Source organism: Lepisma saccharinum, chromosome 27, assembly GCF_977018435.1.
Source record: "Lepisma saccharinum chromosome 27, izLepSacc3.1, whole genome shotgun sequence".
Taxonomy (NCBI): Eukaryota; Metazoa; Arthropoda; class Insecta; order Zygentoma; family Lepismatidae; genus Lepisma; species Lepisma saccharinum.
The window spans coordinates 17,069,773-17,091,155 of record NC_139255.1 but is presented as its reverse complement, the minus strand read 5'-3'; the positions used below and the strand labels follow the sequence as shown (position 1 = coordinate 17,091,155).

At 37.3% G+C, this 21,383-nt stretch overlaps 1 protein-coding gene across 1 annotated transcript in view; it reads left to right on the top strand.

Annotated features, from left to right (window-relative positions):
* LOC145980171 (DGAT1/2-independent enzyme synthesizing storage lipids) overlaps positions 1 to 1,388 on the top strand; it is a 31,799-nt gene extending 30,411 nt beyond the window's left edge. The window contains exon 4 of the mRNA XM_083113207.1: positions 845 to 1,388. Within this exon, the coding sequence (XP_082969333.1) occupies positions 845 to 955 (111 nt within the window). The 3' untranslated portion in view covers positions 956 to 1,388. The remainder of the gene's footprint in view (positions 1 to 844) is intronic.
* The last annotated feature ends 19,995 nt before the right edge of the window (positions 1,389 to 21,383 follow it).

Here is a 21,383-nt window from a genome sequence, read left to right as displayed (position 1 = left end):
TAACGCCCCACACTTTCTTGATCCGGTCGTGAGTGGGGGTGATGTGATCAGCATCACGCCCCTGACCGCCTTTACCCCCCAGGGTTTCCCCCAGGTACCCATGTTATTCGACGCTGGGTGGGCGCCGGGGCCGCTTCCACTGTTAGAAAAGTTCCCGGATTTGAACCGGCCGGGGATCGAACCCGGGACCTTTAGCATGGTAGTCAGACGCGTTACCGACTGAGCCACCGCGGCCTCTCTTTACGTGCCTAATATTTCTGTCTATGGACATACGATTGGCAGTTCCATAGCCAGGCAGGGCCCAAGGGGGACTCAGTTCCCCCTGGCATTAGGTAAAACTATTTTAAATAATTTGTTTTATTTTGCTCACAACTTGGTTAAGGATAAAATCACAGAATATGAACAGTAGCTATTACATTCGTTCATCTTGTTTATGAGCAGAAATCTAAGTAGAAAATTCTCTAGGTTTGAGATAATTTTTCCATAGGGGAGTTTCCTTTGCTGCCCCTCTTGTGGCTTCTCAATGGCATAGTGGTACTGTTATCGCCTTATAATCAAGGGGTCCCAGGGTTCGATACCCAGTGCAGGTACATGGCACAGTGGTTCGGATCCCACTTTAAATTGTAGGTCCAGTCCCGATTAACCTTTCTGTGCATAAAGTGGACTTGAAACAACAAATCAATCAATCTTCATCAAATAAACTTTTGAAACATTGACCCGTGAGTTTCCCCCTGGAGATCAATTCTATCTACGGGCCTGATGGTCTAATGCACTTTATCTTTAATCTTTTGTTCTGTGATGAATTTTCTTGAGTTTGCTATCATCCAGTTTCTTTCTTTCACAGGTGGGGCATGTTATTGAGTCATTGATTGAAGAGCATCAGAGAATACCAGGAAATATATTCAGAGCTTTGGTTGCAAGAGTTTATGAGAGACCTAAAGTAAAGAATACATGAAACTACTTTTAGTTCTCTTCAACATGTGAACAAAAGTGTATTAGAATTATGTATTAGTGAGGTGTTTTTTTTTATAAGTGGTTTTACTTAAGACGACAACATTCCACTGTAGTATGTATGTTTACATATACAGTATATGCAAGTACCTTCAAAGAGAATTGACTCACCCATTCAATATATTGTATTTCTAACTTGTATTAATATATTTATAGTTATTTTTTATTTGTTACAAAAATATTTTGTGTCTCATTTAAATGATAATTGTAGCAAAAAAATATGCATTGTTGGTGAAGATAGATAGGCTTTGGAAATTTATTTTCACTATTATTTGCATAAATAAAAATTGTCTTTATGTACCAGAAGTAATTCATGAGACAGCAATGAATGTGAAGGTGTTATTTTTATGTTGTTGAAATATAATATGTTTCTCTAACTGTGTGGTTGATTTTTTGTTATTTTTGCAATGAAATAAATTCCTTCTCATTAAAACTAAGCAGTGGGATTTGATTTAGAAACTTGGTGCAAGTTTGATGTGGGCCATTTGAATATTTCCAGACAAACAATGCAAAAGAATTAACTTGATATTCCATCATAATTTTCTTTAACTGGTAAAAATTATAATCTTAATCAATTTATGGCATACTGAAGTCATTGTAATATAATTAAGCCTTGCTTCCATATTAAAAACACTAAGTTGCTGACTAACTAAAACAAACTTCTTTGAACAGAAAACAACTTGACAACCCCACAAACAGTTCTAAAAATATTGTATAACTAGCGCTGAGCCATTATGATACTCCTACTGATGCTTTAAAATTGTAACCATTAAGAAAATTGTTCATAATATTGATTACTGTTAATATATAAGTATTCCGTTGCAAATGCATGCATCATTTTGCAAGAATTTTTCTTCAAAATATCCAAGAATTACATCAGAATATTAAAATAACTGCAATTTAATTAATTTTTTCGGAACCTACAAAATACCCAAATTCTTGGAAGTATCAGCTAGTATCAGTTGATAATCCTAAGCAATACTGATACCACTGGTATTTGGCAGTACCAATACCTCGACATCTATATTGGTATAATAAGTGCTATGCTACAACATACATCTTTTCTTACGTGGAATTTGGATCCAAGAATCCTGTAAATCAAGATCACAGGAGAGATATAAATCTAGTATCTTAGTTTCAACATGCAATTTTTTGTCATGAATGCAGGGGATTTAGTAAAGATCATAGATAATCACAAAAAGTTAATGTACTTATTTTTGTTCATTAATTGAAAAATCTTAAAGAATAGACTGTAACATTATATTATCTCGTAAGTGTTAAAGATGATATTCTTCTAGGGCTGAGCTGATACTACTTTCAACATATACTGATGCTCTTATTTATTCCCACCCATACCCATGCATGAAAATTTTAGCAATTAAAAGTTGTTCAGAACATTGATTTATATTGTGTAGTAGTTGTTGTGTGTTTGTGTTTATATTGTGTTATAGTGGTGATGTGTTTGTGTGTGTCTTGTGTAGTAGTTGTGCTGTCTAATGTGTTTGTGCTTGTCTTGTGTAGTAAGTGTGCTGTCTAATGTGTTTGTGTTTGTCTTGTGTAGTAATTGTGCTGTCTAATGTGTTTGTGTTTGTCTTGTGTAGTAATTGTGCTGTCTAATGTGTTTGTGTTTGTCTTGTGTAGTAATTGTGCTGTCTAATGTGTTTGTGTTTGTCTTGTGTAGTAGTTCCTCCATTCATATTAGGGGTTAGGCGTACAACTGACAACTCTGCACTGTAAAAAAAAAATGTCAAGAAACAGCAATATAAGGCCATGGATGTTCCCAAGGTAAAATATTCCGGAGGTAAAATAGTCCCCCGTTCGGATCTCCGGGTGGGGACTACTTTGGGAGGTCCCTGTACTAAGATCTACATTAGGAATAAGGATATTCTGTTCTGAGCCTTTACCGGCCTGGGGCATTTCAGTGTACAGTTAATGAAATAGTTAAGTATAAATTAGATGTAGTAGCTGTCCAGGAAGTTAGGTGGCCAGGAGAAGGGAATTGTAAAACTAAAAATTATACTTTTTTCTATGGTGGTACTGAAAATCATAATTTTGGAACAGTCTTTTTTCATAAATAATAGAATTATCTCAGCTCTTAAAACAGTAGAATTTATTAATGATAGGATATCATATGCAGTTTTACAGGGTAGGTGGTGTAAAATTATTTTAATAAACATATATGCATCAACAGAAGATAAAGATGATAATACTAAAGATGATTTTTATACAGAGTTAGAACAGGTCTTTGATAAATTTTCTCAGTATGATATGAAAATTCTGTTAGGTGACTAATGCACAGATTGGCAAAGAAGAGACATTTAAACCCACGATTGGTAAAGAAAGTCTTCATGAATTAAGTAATGATAATGGTATAAGATTGATTACTTTTGCAACCTCAAAGAATTTAATTGTGAAAAGTACCACTTTTAAACATAAATATATCATAAATATACCTGGTCTTCTCCAGATGGTAAAACTCATAATCAGATAGATCATATTCTCATTGATAAGAGAAGGCATAATAGTATAATTGACGTTCGTACACATAGAGGTGCTGACTGTGCCAGTGACCATTATTTAGTAATTGCTAAAGTAAGAGAAAGGCTCTTAGTGATAAATCATAAGCAACAAAATCTAAAAGTTATAAAATTTGATACAGGAAAGTTTACTGATGAAAGAATTAAGAAAGATTACCAAATTAAACTGTCAAATAGATATGATGTTTTGCAGCATTTAAATGATGATGAAAATATAAATGAAACAGACGTAAATAAGAATTGGGAGCACATACGTAATGCAATAGAATCAGCAGCTAAAGAAAGTATAGGATGCCATAAACCGAGAAAAAGTAAGCCATGGTTTGATAATGAATGTCATAATCTAATAGAAATAAGAAATCAGGCTAGACCTAGGTGGTTAAATAACTCATGATAAAAATCTAAACAATTATAATAGAATAAAGCGAGAAGTTAACCACACGTTTAGAAGAAATAAAGGATATTACTTGAGAAGCAAAATTAATGAAATTGAAACAGCAAAAAAAAATAAAAAAAATAGAGATTTATATAAAGGTGTAAATGAGTTTAGAAAGGGGTGGCAACCTAAAGTAAACTTGATAAAAGATAAAGACTGTGATTTTCTAGCTGACCCAAGCGATATTCTAAATAGATGAAAGAACTACTTTAATGGCCTTTTAAATGTCCATGTAGGAGATAAATCAGAAGTAAATGAAGTCCACACAGCAGAACCTTTAGTTCCAGAACCTAACTTGACTGAAGTTAAAGATGCTATTAAAAGGCTAAAGAATAACAAAGCACCTGGCATTGATTTAATACCAGCTGAGTTAATTAAATATGGTGGAAATTCATTAATATGTCAAATTCATAAATTAATTTGTTTAATATGGAATAAAGAAGAAATCCATCAACAGTGGAAAGAATCCATAATTGTTCCTGTGTTTAAAAAAGGTGATAAAATGAACTGCAATAATTACCGTGGAATTTCTCTACTCTCAACAACATACAAAATATTGTCTAACATTCTTTTAACAAGACTATCACCATATGCTAATGAAATTATAGGTGATTATCAATGTGGATTTAAACGTAACAGATCAACTACAGATCAAATTTTTCACATCAGACAGACACTTGAAAAAAAGTGGGAATATAATCAAAATGTCCATCAGCTATTCCTTGATTTCAAAAAAGCATATGCTTCGGTGAAAATATAAATTATATAATATATTAGTAGAGTTTGGAATATCTAAGAAGCTTGTTAGTATGATAAAAATATGCACCAGTGAAACAAAGTAAAATTCGTGTGGGTATTAATATGTCTGACAAATTTACAATTCATGATGGGTTAAAACAAGGAGATGCATTATCTCCATTGCTCTTTACTTTTGCCTTAGGCTATGCTGTTAGGAAGGTAAAAGAAACTAAAGAAGGACTAAAATTAAATGGTGTGACTCAGTTGTTAGCATATGCAGATGATGTAGACTTACTGCTGGATGATGTGAATACAATTAAGAATAATGCTAAAATATTTTTCAAAACTGCTAAAGAGATAGGTTTGGAAGTTAACAAAGAGAAAACTAAATATATGCTTACAGGCCGAAACCAAGTGTTAGGTAATAATCAAAATCTAATTATTGATAACAACTCGTTTGAACCAGTTTCCAAATTCAAATACTTAGGAGTAATATTAACAAATGAAAATTATATTAAAGAGGAAATAAAAAGTAGGCTTAATTCAGGAAATGCATGTTACTTCTCTCTTCATAAACTTTTGTCTTCTCGTTTAATATCTAAGAAACTAAAAGTTAATATATACAAAACAGTAATTTTGCCTGTAGTATTATATGGATGTGAAACTTGGTCCCTTATATTGAAAGAGGAACATAAATTGAGAGTATTTGAAAATAAGATCCTTAGGAAAATATTTGGACCTAAAGGGGATGAGGAGACAGGTGAGTGGAGAAGGTTACATAATTTAGAACTACATACTTTGTATTCATGTCCAGATATTATTAGAATAATGAAATCAAGAAGACTTAGGTGGGCAGGCCATGTGGCACGAATGGGAGAGGAACGAGGAGTTGACAGGATTCTTGTTGGGAAACCTGATGGTAAGAGACCTGTAGGAAGGCCAAGACGAAGATGGAGGGACAACGTTGAGATGGACCTAAGGGAAATCGGTAGGGATGGAAAAGAGTATATAGAACTTGCTCAAGATAGGGACAGATGGAAGGTCTGTGTTGCTGCAGCCATGAACCTTCGGGTTTAGGAAGGCGAGAGAGTTAGTTAGTTAGTTAGTAAGTTGCTGACCAAGGCAGTTTATTAAGATAAAAAACACTTAACGGGTAAGGTTTCAACCCTGTATCAGGGTCTTCCTGAGACGAAGAACTAAACTAAAATGATGAAATATACTACATGCAGAAATATTACATACACATAGCAGGGTCACTAGCCACACAACAACAAATCAAGTTGACAGTCCTTGATTCCTCCAAAGGAATTAAACATATCACCTCCTGACAGTTGTTGACTAATGGGTCTACTACACTGACAAGTGATCGACAGGTCAAGATTAGCAAGAGTCTAGAACCACCTGTTTACCACTCACCCACCCCTCCTGCCTTTTTTGGATATGGATGAATACCTCCTCCTCTGGTCTTCTTCTTTTCTCTTCTTTCTTCCTTGTTCATACTTCTTTTTCCTTCATTCCTTCTCTTCATCCTTTCAACTTTCTCTAACACACTCTTCCATTCCTTGTTTATCTTGAGTCCTCCATTCCAATCATGATGTCTTCTCCTTTCTTTTCTATTTCTTTGGCCTCCTTCCATTTTCTCACTAGTTCTCTCTTCTCTTTTCCTATTCGCCTAGCCGAATCCCATTCAACTTTATGTCCTGTTTCTCTAGTGTGTTTGAATATGGCATTCCTGTGTCTCTTCAATCTCACATCATCCATGTGTTGCTTTAACACATTGGGGTCTCACGACGGGCATAGCCCGCAGTGCACTTAAAGTCAATGTGGACGAACGACTGGCAGAGCCCGTCCTGCTGTATGCAATCGCTTTGCCGATTGAACGACGGGCTATGCTCGTACTTCGTCTCATGCGCGTGTTCATTCAAGCCCCTCTGTTGAAATTCCGACAGCTAGGTGACTCATGTGCTATTTTTATCTCACACCTGTGACTGTTTGTTGTTGGGTTGATGTACTGTGCATTGTTTAGAATGGCGTCGTTAGATCCAGACTGCATAAAGGATTCCGTCTCAGAGTTTGAAGTTAGCGACGATTTTGATGATGCAGATGAATTTGAAGATTTGGAAGGTAGGTTATATTCGTAATAATTATTGTCGACAATATAAACAGTGTTGCAAACTCTAGTATTTTATGAATGAAGTGAGAAGGGGTAATTTTTTTGGGTCTATTCATCTTGCCTCTTGTTTGATTCTCCTACATGCACTGATGTATTTTTAGTTTTTCCATTTATTATTTTGTATATTGTATGTAAAATGAAAATTTATTTTATTTATTTAGTTTATTTATTTATTTGTTTAATTTTTACAGATGACGCAGAACTAACTGATACATCGTCTGGTCCTGTCCTCCAGCCAATTTTTCATACAAAAGATAATTACTTGTAATTTGTAATTATTTTTTGTTGTGCACATAAGAAGTATTCTTATGCAAGATTCAAAAGATGTATTGATAGTTTATGTAGTTAATTATTGAAATTTCGAGATTACGAACTTAAAATATATCTATATTAACATTTGTTACAATGTTGTAGTTTTTTCTTCTTCACAAAACATTGCTGAAAAAAATATTAAAAAAAGTCTGAAAATGAAAATAAAATTTAACAAATTTTTGTTCATTGAAAAGAGGAAGTTTTGTAGATTTAAGAAATATGTGGTAAATAAAAACAAATTAAAAATATTTTTTCTATGATTTTTTGAAAAAAAAAAAAAAACTGCAGACCAGAGGTAACAATGCTGTATTATGAGGCCAGACTCGAATGTGTTAACCTGTCTTTAAGTCTCTTCTTCGTTTCCCATATATATACATTTTCACATCCTCTGCACTTCACCTCGTAGATAATCCCTTCCTCTTCTTCCGCTCTCTTTTCTTCCTTCTTCTTGCTGGCTATACTTAAAATAGTGCATCCTCCCTTCCTGTAAGTTCTTATACCAACTTTCATCAGCACTTTGCATATCTTTTCTGTGGCATCGCCCATACTTCTTATACCAAACCATCTCTCTTTTTCTTTTAATTCCTTCTCTTCCAGTCCTCTCTCTTTTATCTCTTTCCTTCTTCTGTTGATGTTGTGTCTGTCTTTCTTTTCATAGCCATTCTCTTCTAGTTGTTCCCACAGGCTATTAATCTTGGTTTCTTCTTCCCCTTTCTCTGTGCATATCTTCTTTATTCGGTCTTCCATGTTCCTTATAAAATTACATTTAGTTCCATCACCCACATCACTTCTTTTGTGGCAGAAAACTCCTGCCGAACACTTCTTTTGATACCATGTAGCCATAATCCCCATTCCTCTCTTTTTCATCTCAATATCCACCAGCACAGGGCTCAAGCAAGAACCTATATTCAGACCTTCACTAATCTTTATGATTTTACTCCCCACTGGCGGAATGAATGGGAAAAGGAAGTGATAGTGAAAGGAGGAGATAAGTTACGTCTGTTTTGTAGATATGTGGATGATTGTTTTGGGATATGGAAGGGAACGAAAAGGCAGCTGAGTAAGCTTGTTAAAGATGTTGAAGATTCCTTGAGCTCGAAACGGAACAGGAAGGAACATTACATTTCTTGGATATTGAGATGAAAAAGAAGAGAGGAATGGGGATTATGGCTACATGGTATCAAAAGAAGTGTTCGGCAGGAGTTTTCTGCCACAAAAGAAGTGATGTGGGTGATGGAACTAAATGTAATTTTATAAGGAACATGGAAGACCGAATAAAGAAGATATGCACAGAGAAAGGGGAAGAAGAAAGCAAGATTAATAGCCTGTGGGAACAACTAGAAGAGAATGGCTATGAAAAGAAAGACAGACACAACACCAACAGAAGAAGGAAAGAGATAAAAGAGAGAGGACTGGAAGAGAAGGAATTAAAAGAAAAAGAGAGATGGTTTGGTATAAGAAGTATGGGCGATGCCACAGGAAAGATATGCAAAGTGCTGATGAAAGTTGGTATAAGAACTTACAGGAAGGGAGGATGCACTATTTTAAGTATAGCCAGCAAGAAGAAGGAAGAAAAGAGAGCAGAAGAAGAGGAAGGGGTTATCTACGAGGTGAAGTGCAGAGGATGTGAAAATGTATATATATGGGAAACGAAGAAGAGACTTAAAGACAGGTTAAAGCAACACATGGATGATGTGAGATTGAAGAGAGACAGGAATGCCATATTCAAACACACTAGAGAAACAGGACATGAAGTTGAATGGGATTCGGCTAGGCGAATAGGAAAAGAGAAGAGAGAAGTAGTGAGAAAATGGAAGGAGGCCAAAGAAATAGAAAAGAAAGGAGAAGACATCATGATTGGAATGGAGGACTCAAGATAAACAAGGAATGGAAGATTGATTGAGTTGCTGTTTTAAGTCCACTTTATGCACAGTAAGGCTAATCGGGACGACCTACAATTTAAAGTGGGATCCGAACCACTTGTGCCTCCACCGGGTATCGAACCTGGGACCCCTCGATTATAAGGCAATGAAAGGAATGGAAGGATGAAGAGAAGGAATGAAGGAAAAAGAAGTATGAACAAGGAAGAAAGAAGAGAAAAGAAGAAGACCAGAGGAGGAGGTATTCATCCATATCCAAAAAGGCAGGAGGGGTGGGTGAGTGGTAAACAGGTGGTTCTAGACTCTTGCTAATCTTGACCTGTCGATCACCTGTCAGTGTAGTAGACCCATTAGTCAACAACTGTCAGGAGGTGATATGTTTAATTCCTTTGGAGGAATCAAGGACTGTCAACTTGATTTGTTGTTGTGTGGCTAGTGACCCTGCTATGTGTATGTAATCTTTCTGCATGTAGTATATTTCATCATTTTAGTTTAGTTCTTCGTCTGAGGAAGACCCTGATACAGGGTTGAAACCTTACCCGTTAAGTGTTTTTTATCTTAATAAACTGCCTTGGTCAACAACTTAGTGTTTTTACTGGTCATGCTTTGAATCAAAAACAATATTTTCAATAGTTCAAAGCATGCATATATATATATATATATATATATATATATATCCCCCCTCTCTCTCCCCCCCTCTCTCTCTCTCTCTAACACACACACACACACACACACACACACAGACACAGACAGACAGACAGACAGAGAGAGAGAGAGAGAGATATAGATATATATATATATTTGTGAGACATAGATCCGAGGAAAACCAACTTTTCACAGGCATTCCGAGGTACCTCTCCGATTGCAATTTCACATGTCTTAAATGATAGTTTTTGATGTGGTTTACTAGTAAAAATCTGACTTTGACGTGTCAAGCTTATTTAAAAAAAAGGTAAAACATAAGGTATTCATGTTTTCAGAGTCCAAACACAGACACCTGTAATACCTGAAGAACCTGGAAATTGAAGCAATTTGAAAAGAATACAAATCTCGTGGAAATATCATGGGAAATCTTCTAATTGATCAATGTAATTTCATTTGAGGGCATCAGAGGCACTAGAATATGATTCTTCCTACGACTAAAAAAAGGTCAAGTGCTCGCTCCCCTGTGCTTAGCCCCACGCCATAAAGACATATAGGGGGTGTGGGGGTCTACGACTAATAAGTAATAATAATTACAATTAATAAGCATTAATAATTTCAACTGCAATAACTTACTTTACACAAGCTACTTTGATGACACACACGTTTCAGCCTCTGAAACGTTGGTATTTTAAAATTAACACAGTGGTTAGTTCAAGAAGTAAGAATGAATAAATCACCACTGATCAGCTACAAAGAAGACTATAGTTTCTCATTACACATTATAACGATCAAATCTTGCCAACTATCAGGTAAATAGATTAATCACCGTAATAAGCAATAAAAAGAATTGGACTGTGGCTGTTCCCCGAGATTTGCATCGTGGAATACGGAGGACAAGCCGGTTTCCCGAGCGAGGAGGCTGATCCTCGGGTAAAAATACATAAAAATACAACTTTGGAGCCAATGAACGGATTCGATTGAAATTTAAGACAGGCCAGTATCAGATTCTGATCGGCACAATCCCAAAAAAACAACATGATAGGAGGTGAATTAAGGGAGATATTAAAGGTTAAAGAGCGAGAGTTGACAATAGGCACAGACTCCCCGTCGCTCTCTACGGAACGACCGTGCAGAATATAATGGATCCGGCGAGAGGGTAGCCTCCCTTCGAGGAGTTGCTGTAGATAGGTCAAGGAACTCAAATTATGCGGGCAAAGATAGAAGGGTAGGATGCCACGGTTTGAGTACGATTTTAGCACATAAATAGACAAGCAGAGAAGCGGAAAACACAGTTTATCTTACACAACCTCTTGGGAACCACCCGCATACAAGTACTCGCCTCGTGTGTGTAACCGGTCAGTGTTGTGTTTAGTTCGCCCGGGATTGTTTACAATCACGATGGAGTAGAGATCGAGAAAGAGCTCACGTGGGGGGCTTGCCTCCTTTGAAGATGCTGAGATCCAGAAGTGTGAAGCCTTACCATCTAGAAGCCATCTCATTCATAATGCCGCCAAGAGCATCATCATCTGCAAGAGCATTACATCAAACATATCCGGCAAATGTAAGCCGAATGAAAAGTGAAAATGGAGAAGTTTCGTTCGCCCCATTGTAATTATAAACGCCCAATGAACTCTCATATTTACGTATAAATTACTCATTGACATTGCTTATTACGGTGATTAGATCGTACCAGCAATAATTTTACCATGTAAATCAGAGTACAACTTTCAGTCATTCAATTAGGCAAAGTACTTAACCTTCAGATTGTACGACACTATAAATTGTCGATGTAATGATATAACAGTGATCAAATTTGACCTCAAAATTGCATCAATATAAAGGTATACCTAATAACATTCAATTATGCCTGCATAAAGGAGTAGTGTTTTCGTCCATGCTTAATCTCCTACCTGAACATAAGATACCCGGAAACGGAAACATGAATGTAAAAATAAGAAAAGATTTAATCAATGCTACTGTTTTTAAACATCATTAATTAATACAAATTTAGTTTCGGGTGATGTCTTTTGAAATGCCGAAGTATGCGTGAGAGAGTGAACGTAGGAATGAAAGGGACATTAATGTTAAGTGTTTTATGCATGTGCTCTTATCTAGCAATTATATCATATGAAGTAAACTAACCCTGTGGTGTGTAATTTGTAACTGTTACATCTATTCTACCCTATCCTACACTTACCCTGGCACAAAAGGTAAATATTGTATGAATCATTGCCTTTTGTTTATTTGTTTCTTGTTTGTTTACATTACCCATGTAATGTACAGCCAGAGCGTCGTCAGGCACACAAAAAGGTAGATGCCGTTTTATAAAAGATGGTGCTCGAACATGTGACAAGTAGGCCCCAACACATGACAAGTAGGCCCGAACATGCGACTAGTAGGCCCGAACATTCGACAAGTAGGCCCGAACATTCGACAAGTAGGCCCGAGGTTTAAATACGTGTCGATAGAAGGAAGTAAGTTATTAACAGTTGCAAAAATGAGTTTATTGTGCCATAATTATTCAGTCATAGAACTATAGGCCTACATGTCTTTGACAGAAATCAAGAGATTAATAGAGGTAGAAAAACATAAATATTAATAACTTCTTGCAGTTAAAAATAACCATGTAGGATGCCTAGAATAAGGAGCATTCAGTTCTTTGTGTTGCAATAATCATTAATTTTCTAGGTTAGAGGTATTTAAGAGTATTTACACATAGCTGACAAGTGAATAGAGTATTTAATTGTTTATGCCATATATAGTAGGTGTGAAGTAATAAGAGTTAAAGTAATTTACGTAGCGAGAGATTTTTTTTTTAAGCGGCGAAAAAAATTAGGCATCGAGGATGGTAAGGGGAGGAAGCAAACCCTCAGGGGTTCTACATTGTAAACAAGGAAAGGAATTTTAGTTTTTGTTTCCTTGGGCGACAGAAAGCTACAAGAAAAGAAAAAGAAGAGGAGAGAAGATTTTGACGCGTTGAATGCATCATGTGACTAGGTTTCGTAAAAGATTGGAAGGATACAGTGCCAGAATGGAAGAAGAAACGACTCGTCAGTCACAACATGGTGAAAGAAAAGGAGAAACTGTAGACAGATTAATGGATAATATTGTTAGGCCAGAGTCCACCCAGCTAGCAACAGGGTTGCCAGTACTAGAAGTCATGGATACCCAAGCGATCTTCTCGCAACTAAAAGCACTAATAGAAGAAAAGGACCAAAAGCGGAGGCAAGAAGAGGAAGAAAAAGAACGGAAGCAGAAAGAAGAAGAATCACGGAGGCATGAAAAGGAAGAGAAGGAACAAAGAAGGCGACAGAAGGAACAAAGAAAAACGAAGAAGAGGAAAAGGAACACCAAAGACAGGGAGAGGAACAACGACGACAGGAAGAAGCAAAGAAGAGAGAAGAAAAATTAGACCAACTCCTGCAAGGACTTCTGGGAGAGCATACTGCGATACGCGAAAGAGAACAATCCAGGGAGGAATGCCAAACAAGACACCAAACCATGACTAGTGACCTGGCAACGTTGGAAAAGGATATGAACACAGAATTACGCCAAATCCATGAAACAATGACGAATATGGGAGAGAGAGTATATGGGAATAACTCTACAACAGAGAACCGAACGAGAAGAATAGAAGAAAGGGTAGGCAACAATCTAACTGCGATAGCGAACCGATTTCAGCAAGTGGAGGATACAATTAATAGGAAACAAGCTACGTCATGGACATCCGCAAGGGGGGGGGGCGTGCCCCCCCTGGAAATTGACCAAAGTGCTGTTCAGAAACTTGCATTTTCAATTAAATTTTGTGCTACATATTTTTCATCAATTAAATATTTTTTTTCATTCATCCACATTGTCACGTTAATCTAGAAAGATAAGAAATGAAAGAAATTGACAAACTTACAAAAATAATCGGTCTATATGCATTACCGTATTGAATGAGAAATGTTCCAATGAATATGCAAAGTAACACGAGTTTTGAGTGATTTTTTAGTGTGGCTATGGATATGCTTTAACATGAATTGTAACTTGTGAAGGAGAAAGTTCAACAATTAAGTCTACATTCATTTTAGTGTATTTTTCGTAGGAAAATAAAATGTTTTAAATTAAATGGGTTCTGTTTTCATAGAACGCAAAGGTAGATTGCCTAAAATATTCCTGCCTAAGTTTGTTAATTAACATATTTGGTTTAGAAATATATTTCATCCACACAAATAATGAAAGGCAGCAATCTCTGTATGGTTCATCATGCACCCCCCCCCCCCCCACATTCCAGGACAGCTGGACTGGCCCGAAGAGGGTTGCTTGTCTTACTTCTAAATTTGGCACCGGGGTGAAAGTTGAGTTTTGTTCTTTCCTTTGTCGTGTCACTTCAGAGTGGTTCGAGTTCGTGACAAGTGCATGTAGTTGTGTTTGATTTGGTGCAGTTTTGGAAGGCAGTGCCAGGTGCTTTTTGTAAGACAATAGAAATGGACATTAGGAAAATTTTCAAACATCCAAGAACAGATTCAACAAATAACATTGTTGGTTCATTGGGTTCTTCGAGCGAAAATGTAACAGCTAACGCCGGCTGTGTCAAGGAAAGTGTGTGTGGAGGGGAGAGTGACAAGTCTGTGACCTCAACAGAAGGGAGTGAATTACTACTAAACAGTGCAATATCTTCTGTTGATAGCATAAGCTGCAAGTATGATGTAGGGCGATATTTGATAATATCTTCTCACAGTGAATTAACTGACAGCGATAAAATGAAGTTAATAGCTGAACCATGGGCACCAAGTTCTTCGTACGACTTTCGCGGTGATTTGGCTGAGAGACAAAAGCGTCCGTTTATGTTCAAGTGGCTTGAACAGTACAGTTCTTGGCTTGTGTACTCTGCAAAAGAGGGAGGTGCCTTGTGTCGACACTGTGTTGTATTCAGACCAAGACTCCATCGAGGAGTTCAAGATGCCTTTATTATGAAGGCATTTGCAAACTTCACGATTAACTAACTAACTAACTCTCTAGCCTTCTTAAACCCGAAGGTTCATGGCTGCAGCAACACATGCCTTCCATCTGTCCCTATCTTGAGCAAGATCTATATACTCTTTTCCATCCCTACTGATTTCCTTTAGGTCCATCTCAACGTTGTCCCTCCATCTTCGTCTTGGCCTTCCTGCAGGTCTCTTACCATCAGGTTTCCCAACAAGAATCCTGTCAACTCCTCTTTCCTCTCCCATTCGTGCCACATGGCCTGCCCATCTAAGTCTTCTTGATTTAATTATTCTAATAATATCTGGACATGAATACAAAGTATGTAGTTCTAAATTATGTAACCTTCTCCACTCACCTGTCTCCTCATCCCCTTTAGGTCCAAATATTTTCCTAAGGATCTTATTTTCAAATACTCTCAATTTATGTTCCTCTTTCAATGTAAGGGACCAAGTTTCACATCCATATAATACTACAGGCAAAATTACTGTTTTGTATATTAACTTTTAGTTTCTTAGATATTAAACGAGAAGACAAAAGTTTATGAAGAGAGAAGTAACATGCATTTCCTGAATTAAGCCTACTTTTTATTTCCTCTTTAATATAATTTTCATTTGTTAATATTACTCCTAAGTATTTGAATTTGGAAACTGGTTCAAACGAGTTGTTATCAATAATTAGATTTTGATTATTACCTAACACTTGGTTTCGGCCTGTAAGCATATATTTAGTTTTCTCTTTGTTAACTTCCAAACCTATCTCTTTAGCAGTTTTGAAAAATATTTTAGCATTATTCTTAATTGTATTTATATCATCCCCTAATAAGTCTACATCATCTGCATATGCTAACAACTGAGTCATACCATTTAAATTTAGTCCTTCTTTAGTTTCTTTTACCTTCCTAACAGCATATTCTAAGGCAAAGTTAAGGAGCAATAGAGATGATGCATCTGCTTGTTTTAACCCATCATGAATTGTAAATTTGTCAGACACATTAATACCCACACGAATTTTACTCTGTTTCACTGGTGCATACTTTTATCATACTAACAAGCTTCTTAGGTATTCCAAACTCGACTAATATATTATATTAGATATTCACGAAGCGTGTAAAAATCACATGGCATCTGAGTGGCATAAGGAAGCTGTAGAATGCTCCCAGAATTTTGTGGAAACAATGAACAGTAAGCAGGGCACCATTATAGAACAGATTGATTCTGCTGTTACTGATCAAATTAAATCAAACAGGGAGAAACTGTCTCCAAGTGTATCTTCAATCATCTTCTGTGCCACACATGACTTACCACTGCGAGGAAATTCTTCTAACGCTGGTGTTCTACACGATTTGCTTGAATTTAGAGTCGAATGTGGTGATGTCGTTTTAGATGAACATTTAAAAACTGCAAATGCGAATGCAAAGTACACTTCAGTTCGCACACAGAATAAAATAATACAGATTGGTGGTCAAGTTTTGAGAGAGCAGTTACTTCGGGAAGTGGATACATCTTGTGCCTTTTCTGTGTTAGCCGACGAAACAGCAGACATTTCTGGCACAAAGGAGCTTTCCCTTGGACTTCGGTTTGTGGATGAGAACGAGCTAAAAGTGCGTGAAGAATCTACATGCTGAAGCAGTAGCAGGAACTATTCTGTCTTATCTATCCAAGTGGGGTGTTGAGATGTCAAGTGTGCCACAGAGAGCCAAGAATGCCTTAAAATAAGTGTGGAACAAAAAATTGATTATCTGGTATATAATTTGAATGAAAGTTGCAGTGACGTCAGAATATGTTTTAAGAATATCTTATTAGACCATGCAGAAGTAAACGAGGAAAGGAGATTACCCACCAGCATATACATAACATCAAAAAATGGAACTGTTCTCAAGAAAAGATAAAGATGTGGCTACAACGACTTGCAAAAACCCAGAGTACCGCCTGCGATGATACTGAACATCGACAGAGCCTCTAAACTTGTAAATTATTCCGCATACTGGTGTAAATAATTTAACACAATTATGATATTAAAAAAAAACAAAAAAAAACAAAACAACTGAGACTTACACACACACACACACCATCACACCCCCCATATATATATATATATATATATATATATATATATATATATATATATATATATATATATATATATATATATATATATATATATATATATACAGGGTTAGTCAAAAGTATCGGGACAGGCCAGTAATAACGAGATGCGTGGACGGAGCAAAATCACATGTTGCAAGTGGGTATTGGTGCGGAAACTGCATTGAATAGGGGTGTGGCCATCATGGCAGCCATCTTGGATTCCGCCATATTGGATATCACACAATATTTTCAAATGGAAAGGGGTATGTATGACACATCAATTTAGGCTAGAATTGTCCCACAAACGACAATCCGAACTCATTTTTGACCTATCGCCATTCCTGGAAGAGACAGGGTGTGCTACGTTTGACTGCAAACAATTAGATTTGTCTGAGAGAGACGTTTGGACGGAGGACAATCACATGTTGCAAATTAATATTGGTGTGGAAACTGCAATGAATGGGGGTGTGGTCATCATGGTAGCCATCTTGGATTCCGCCATATTGGATATCACACAATATTTTCAAATGGAAAGGGGTATGTATGACACATCAATTTAGGCTAGAATCGTCCCACAAACGACAATCCGAACTCAATTTGGACCTATCGCCATTCGTGGAAGAGATAGGGATGGTGTGCTACGTTTGACTGCAAAAAATTAGATTTGTCTGAGAGAGACGTTTGGACGGAGGACAATCACATGTTGCAAATTAATATTGGTGTGGAAACTGCAATGAATGGGGGTGTGGTCATCATGACAGCCATCTTGGATTCCGCCATATTGGATATAACACAATATTTTCAAATGGAAAAGGGTATGTATGACACATCAATTTAGGCTAGAATTGTCCCACAAACGACAATCCGAACTCATTTTTGACCTATCGCCATTCCTGGAAGAGACAGGGTGTGCTACGTTTGACTGCAAAAAATTAGATTTGTCTGAGAGAGACGTTTGGACGGAGGACAATCACATGTTGCAAATTAATATTGGTGTGGAAACTGCAATGAATGGGGGTGTGGTCATCATGATAGCCATCTTGGATTCCGCCATATTGGATATCACACAATATTTTCAAATGGAAAGGGGTATGTATGACACATCAATTTAGGCTAGAATTGTCCCACAAACGACAATCCGAACTCAATTTGGACCTATCGCCATTCGTGGATGAGATAGGGATGGTGTGCTACGTTTGACTGCAAAAAAATGAGATTGGTCTGAAATTATTGTTTACTGTATTCCTGTGGGTAACTGTACACTGGAAGTTACAGAGAGCATGAACAAGAAAACATGACATTGAGTTACAGAATGCATCAAAGCAAGGGCTCAAACTGCTTCCCGTCGACTGTCTGACAATATGCCAACCGATCGTAAAAACTGCAAAGTGCACGTTGCAGCATATCCCGAGAAAGTCCTCTTGGTTCGTCCACAATGCGATTCCGTAGATCATTCAGGGAGTGTGGTTTGGTGCGATACACTTTGTCCTTCGTGTGCCCCCATTGAAAGTAATCCAGGGGTGATAGATCGGAAGATCTTGCAGGCCATTCGATCATACCTCGTCTTCCAATCCATCGTTGTGGAAAGGTTTCATGTAAGTATTGTCGAACATCCCGTCCATAGTGTGGCGGCGCTCCGTCCTGTTGGAACCAAACACGATTAAAGTCCTGTGTGGACACTTGGATGGCAGGGACAATCTGTTCACGAAGCATTGTCAAATACTTCTCACCTGTCAGATTGCCGTCAATGAAGAAAGGCCCAAGAATGATGCCTCCCATCATTCCTACCCAAACATTCAGTTTCTGTGGATACTGCGTATGATGTTCCATCATCCAATGAGGGTTTTCATCGCTCCAATAGTGACAATTATGTCGGTTCACCTGCCCGTTTAACATAAATGTCGCTTCATCAGAGAATACAATGTCATTGAGGTGAATACTATCGTTATCTACATTTCGCATCATTACTTCGCAAAATTCAATACGGCGATCAAAATCATCTTCCGTCAGTTCGTGCACTAAACTCACTTTATAGGGTTTAAACTTACTGCGCACTAAAATTCGTTGCACTGAACTCTGGGAAATGTTCAGCTTGTTGGCAACGCTGGTTGTCGATGTATGCGGATTTTCCACAAAAGATTGTAACACATCTAAAGAAACTGCCTCATTGCTACACGATTTTGTCCAAACGTCTCTCTCAGACAAATCTAATTTTTTGCAGTCAAACGTAGCACACCATCCCTATCTCTTCCACGAATGGCGATAGGTCCAAATTGAGTTCGGATTGTCGTTTGTGGGACGATTCTAGCCTAAATTGATGTGTCATACATACCCCTTTCCATTTGAAAATATTGTGTGATATCCAATATGGCGGAATCCAAGATGGCTACCATGATGACCACACCCCCATTCATTGCAGTTTCCACACCAATATTAATTTGCAACATGTGATTGTCCTCCGTCCAAACGTCTCTCTCAGACAAATCTAATTGTTTGCAGTCAAACGTAGCACACCCTGTCTCTTCCAGGAATGGCGATAGGTCAAAAATGAGTTCGGATTGTCGTTTGTGGGACAATTCTAGCCTAAATTGATGTGTCATACATACCCCTTTCCATTTGAAAATATTGTGTGATATCCAATATGGCGGAATCCAAGATGGCTGCCATGATGGCCACACCCCTATTCAATGCAGTTTCTGCACCAATACCCACTTGCAACATGTGATTTTGCTCCGTCCACGCATCTCGTTATTACTGGCCTGTCCCGATACTTTTGACTAACCCTGTATATATATATATATACGTATCAATATCAGCATATATCATGTTATGTTAATGCCAAGATAACATTAATAACGTATTTATTTATTTTCTTATTACCCAGAATAGATATTATTTAGTAAAGAAACATGTATTTGAAAGGGTTTGAATTGATGATAGGAAATATTTTATGTAGTAAGTCAATAATTCTGAGCGATTATCTCAAAGAGTGAATTTTCATTATAACATAGAGTGTGAATATAGTAGGCTCAGATGTATACATAATAGGATAAATCTCCTAAGTATTAGTAGGGTGTTTGTTAAATGATCAATGTTAGTCAGGACCTGAAAGGAATGTTGAGCAATCCTGGAATTTTATGTTTAGTTAGTTGAAGATAATAGTGTGAATTAATTGAAAAGTGCAATTTGGTCTACAGAGAAAGAAAACTATATATTCCAGGGTTCGAGTCCCTATTCGACCGCCTGTGTGTAATAATTAGGCAAGATTTAACTTTAATTGGTAATTCGTGTTCCATGAATTCTTCCTTCGCGTATAACCTTAAGCTCAGAAAAGATTCATGTGCCAGGAGAGGGGAATGTTATAACGATCAAATCTTGCCAACTATCAGGTAAATAGATTAATCACCGTAATATGCAATTAAAAGAATTGCACTGTGGCTGTTCCCCGAGAGTTGCACTGTGGAATACGGAGGACAAGCCGGTTTTCCGAGCGAGGAGGCCGATCCTCGGGTAAAAAACAACATAAAAATACAACTTTAGAGCCCAGTATCAGATTCTGATCGGCAAAATCCCAAAAACACAACATGATAGGCGGTGAATTAAGGGAGATATTAAAGGTTAAAGAGCGAGAGTTGATGACAATAGGTACAGACTCCCCGTCGCTCTCTACGGAATGACCGTGCAGAATATAATGGATCCGGCGAGAGGGAAGCCTCCCTTCGAGGAGTTGCTGTAGATAGGTCAAGGAACTCAAATTACACGGGCAAAGATAGAAGGGTGGGATGCCACGGTTTGAGTACGATTTAACAAGGCTTAGACCGAGAGGGTATCATAACGAACATTTGGAATAGCACATAAATAGACAAGCGGAGAAGCAGAAAACACAGTTTATCTTACACAACCTCTCGGGAACCACCCGCGTACAAGTACTCGCCTAGTGTGTCTAACCGATCAGTGTTGTGTTTAGTTCGCCCGTTATTGTTTGCAATCACGATGGAGTAGAGAGCGAGAAAGAGCCCACGTGTTGGGCGTTCACCCCCTTCATTAATAAATATATGTGATTCATAAAATTACCTGTAATTTTCGTGATAAACGGATATGCCTGTATCATCTAATATTGATGGGATACCAATTAATCTGCCGCATTCTTAATATTAGTAATATAAGGTAAGGTGAGGGTGTTATGGCTGTGAGGGAAAATGTAACGGGGCTTTATAAAATGAATTTACAATATTAATGAACAGTGTATGAAGCACTGTGAAAAAAAATAAGATTCTGAAAACTAGGAAATATCAGTGAAAATGGGCTTGTCGTTTATGTGGAAACCCTGTGTTGTATATCGACTTCCGAGGAAAATCCATACACACTCATAACTTCATACCGAAGTACTCTTTGTGTTTGACAATACGGGGAATGTTTGACAGTTCTGTGTATGATCAAGCTATTACTAATATGGGCATGAATGCATATTGAGGTATTCATGTGTGAAGACTTCCGAGGAAAATTCATACCGAGGTACTCTTTGTGTTTGGAAATATGAGGAATATATGCCAATTGAAGCGATTACTAATATGGGCGTGCATTCATGGTGAA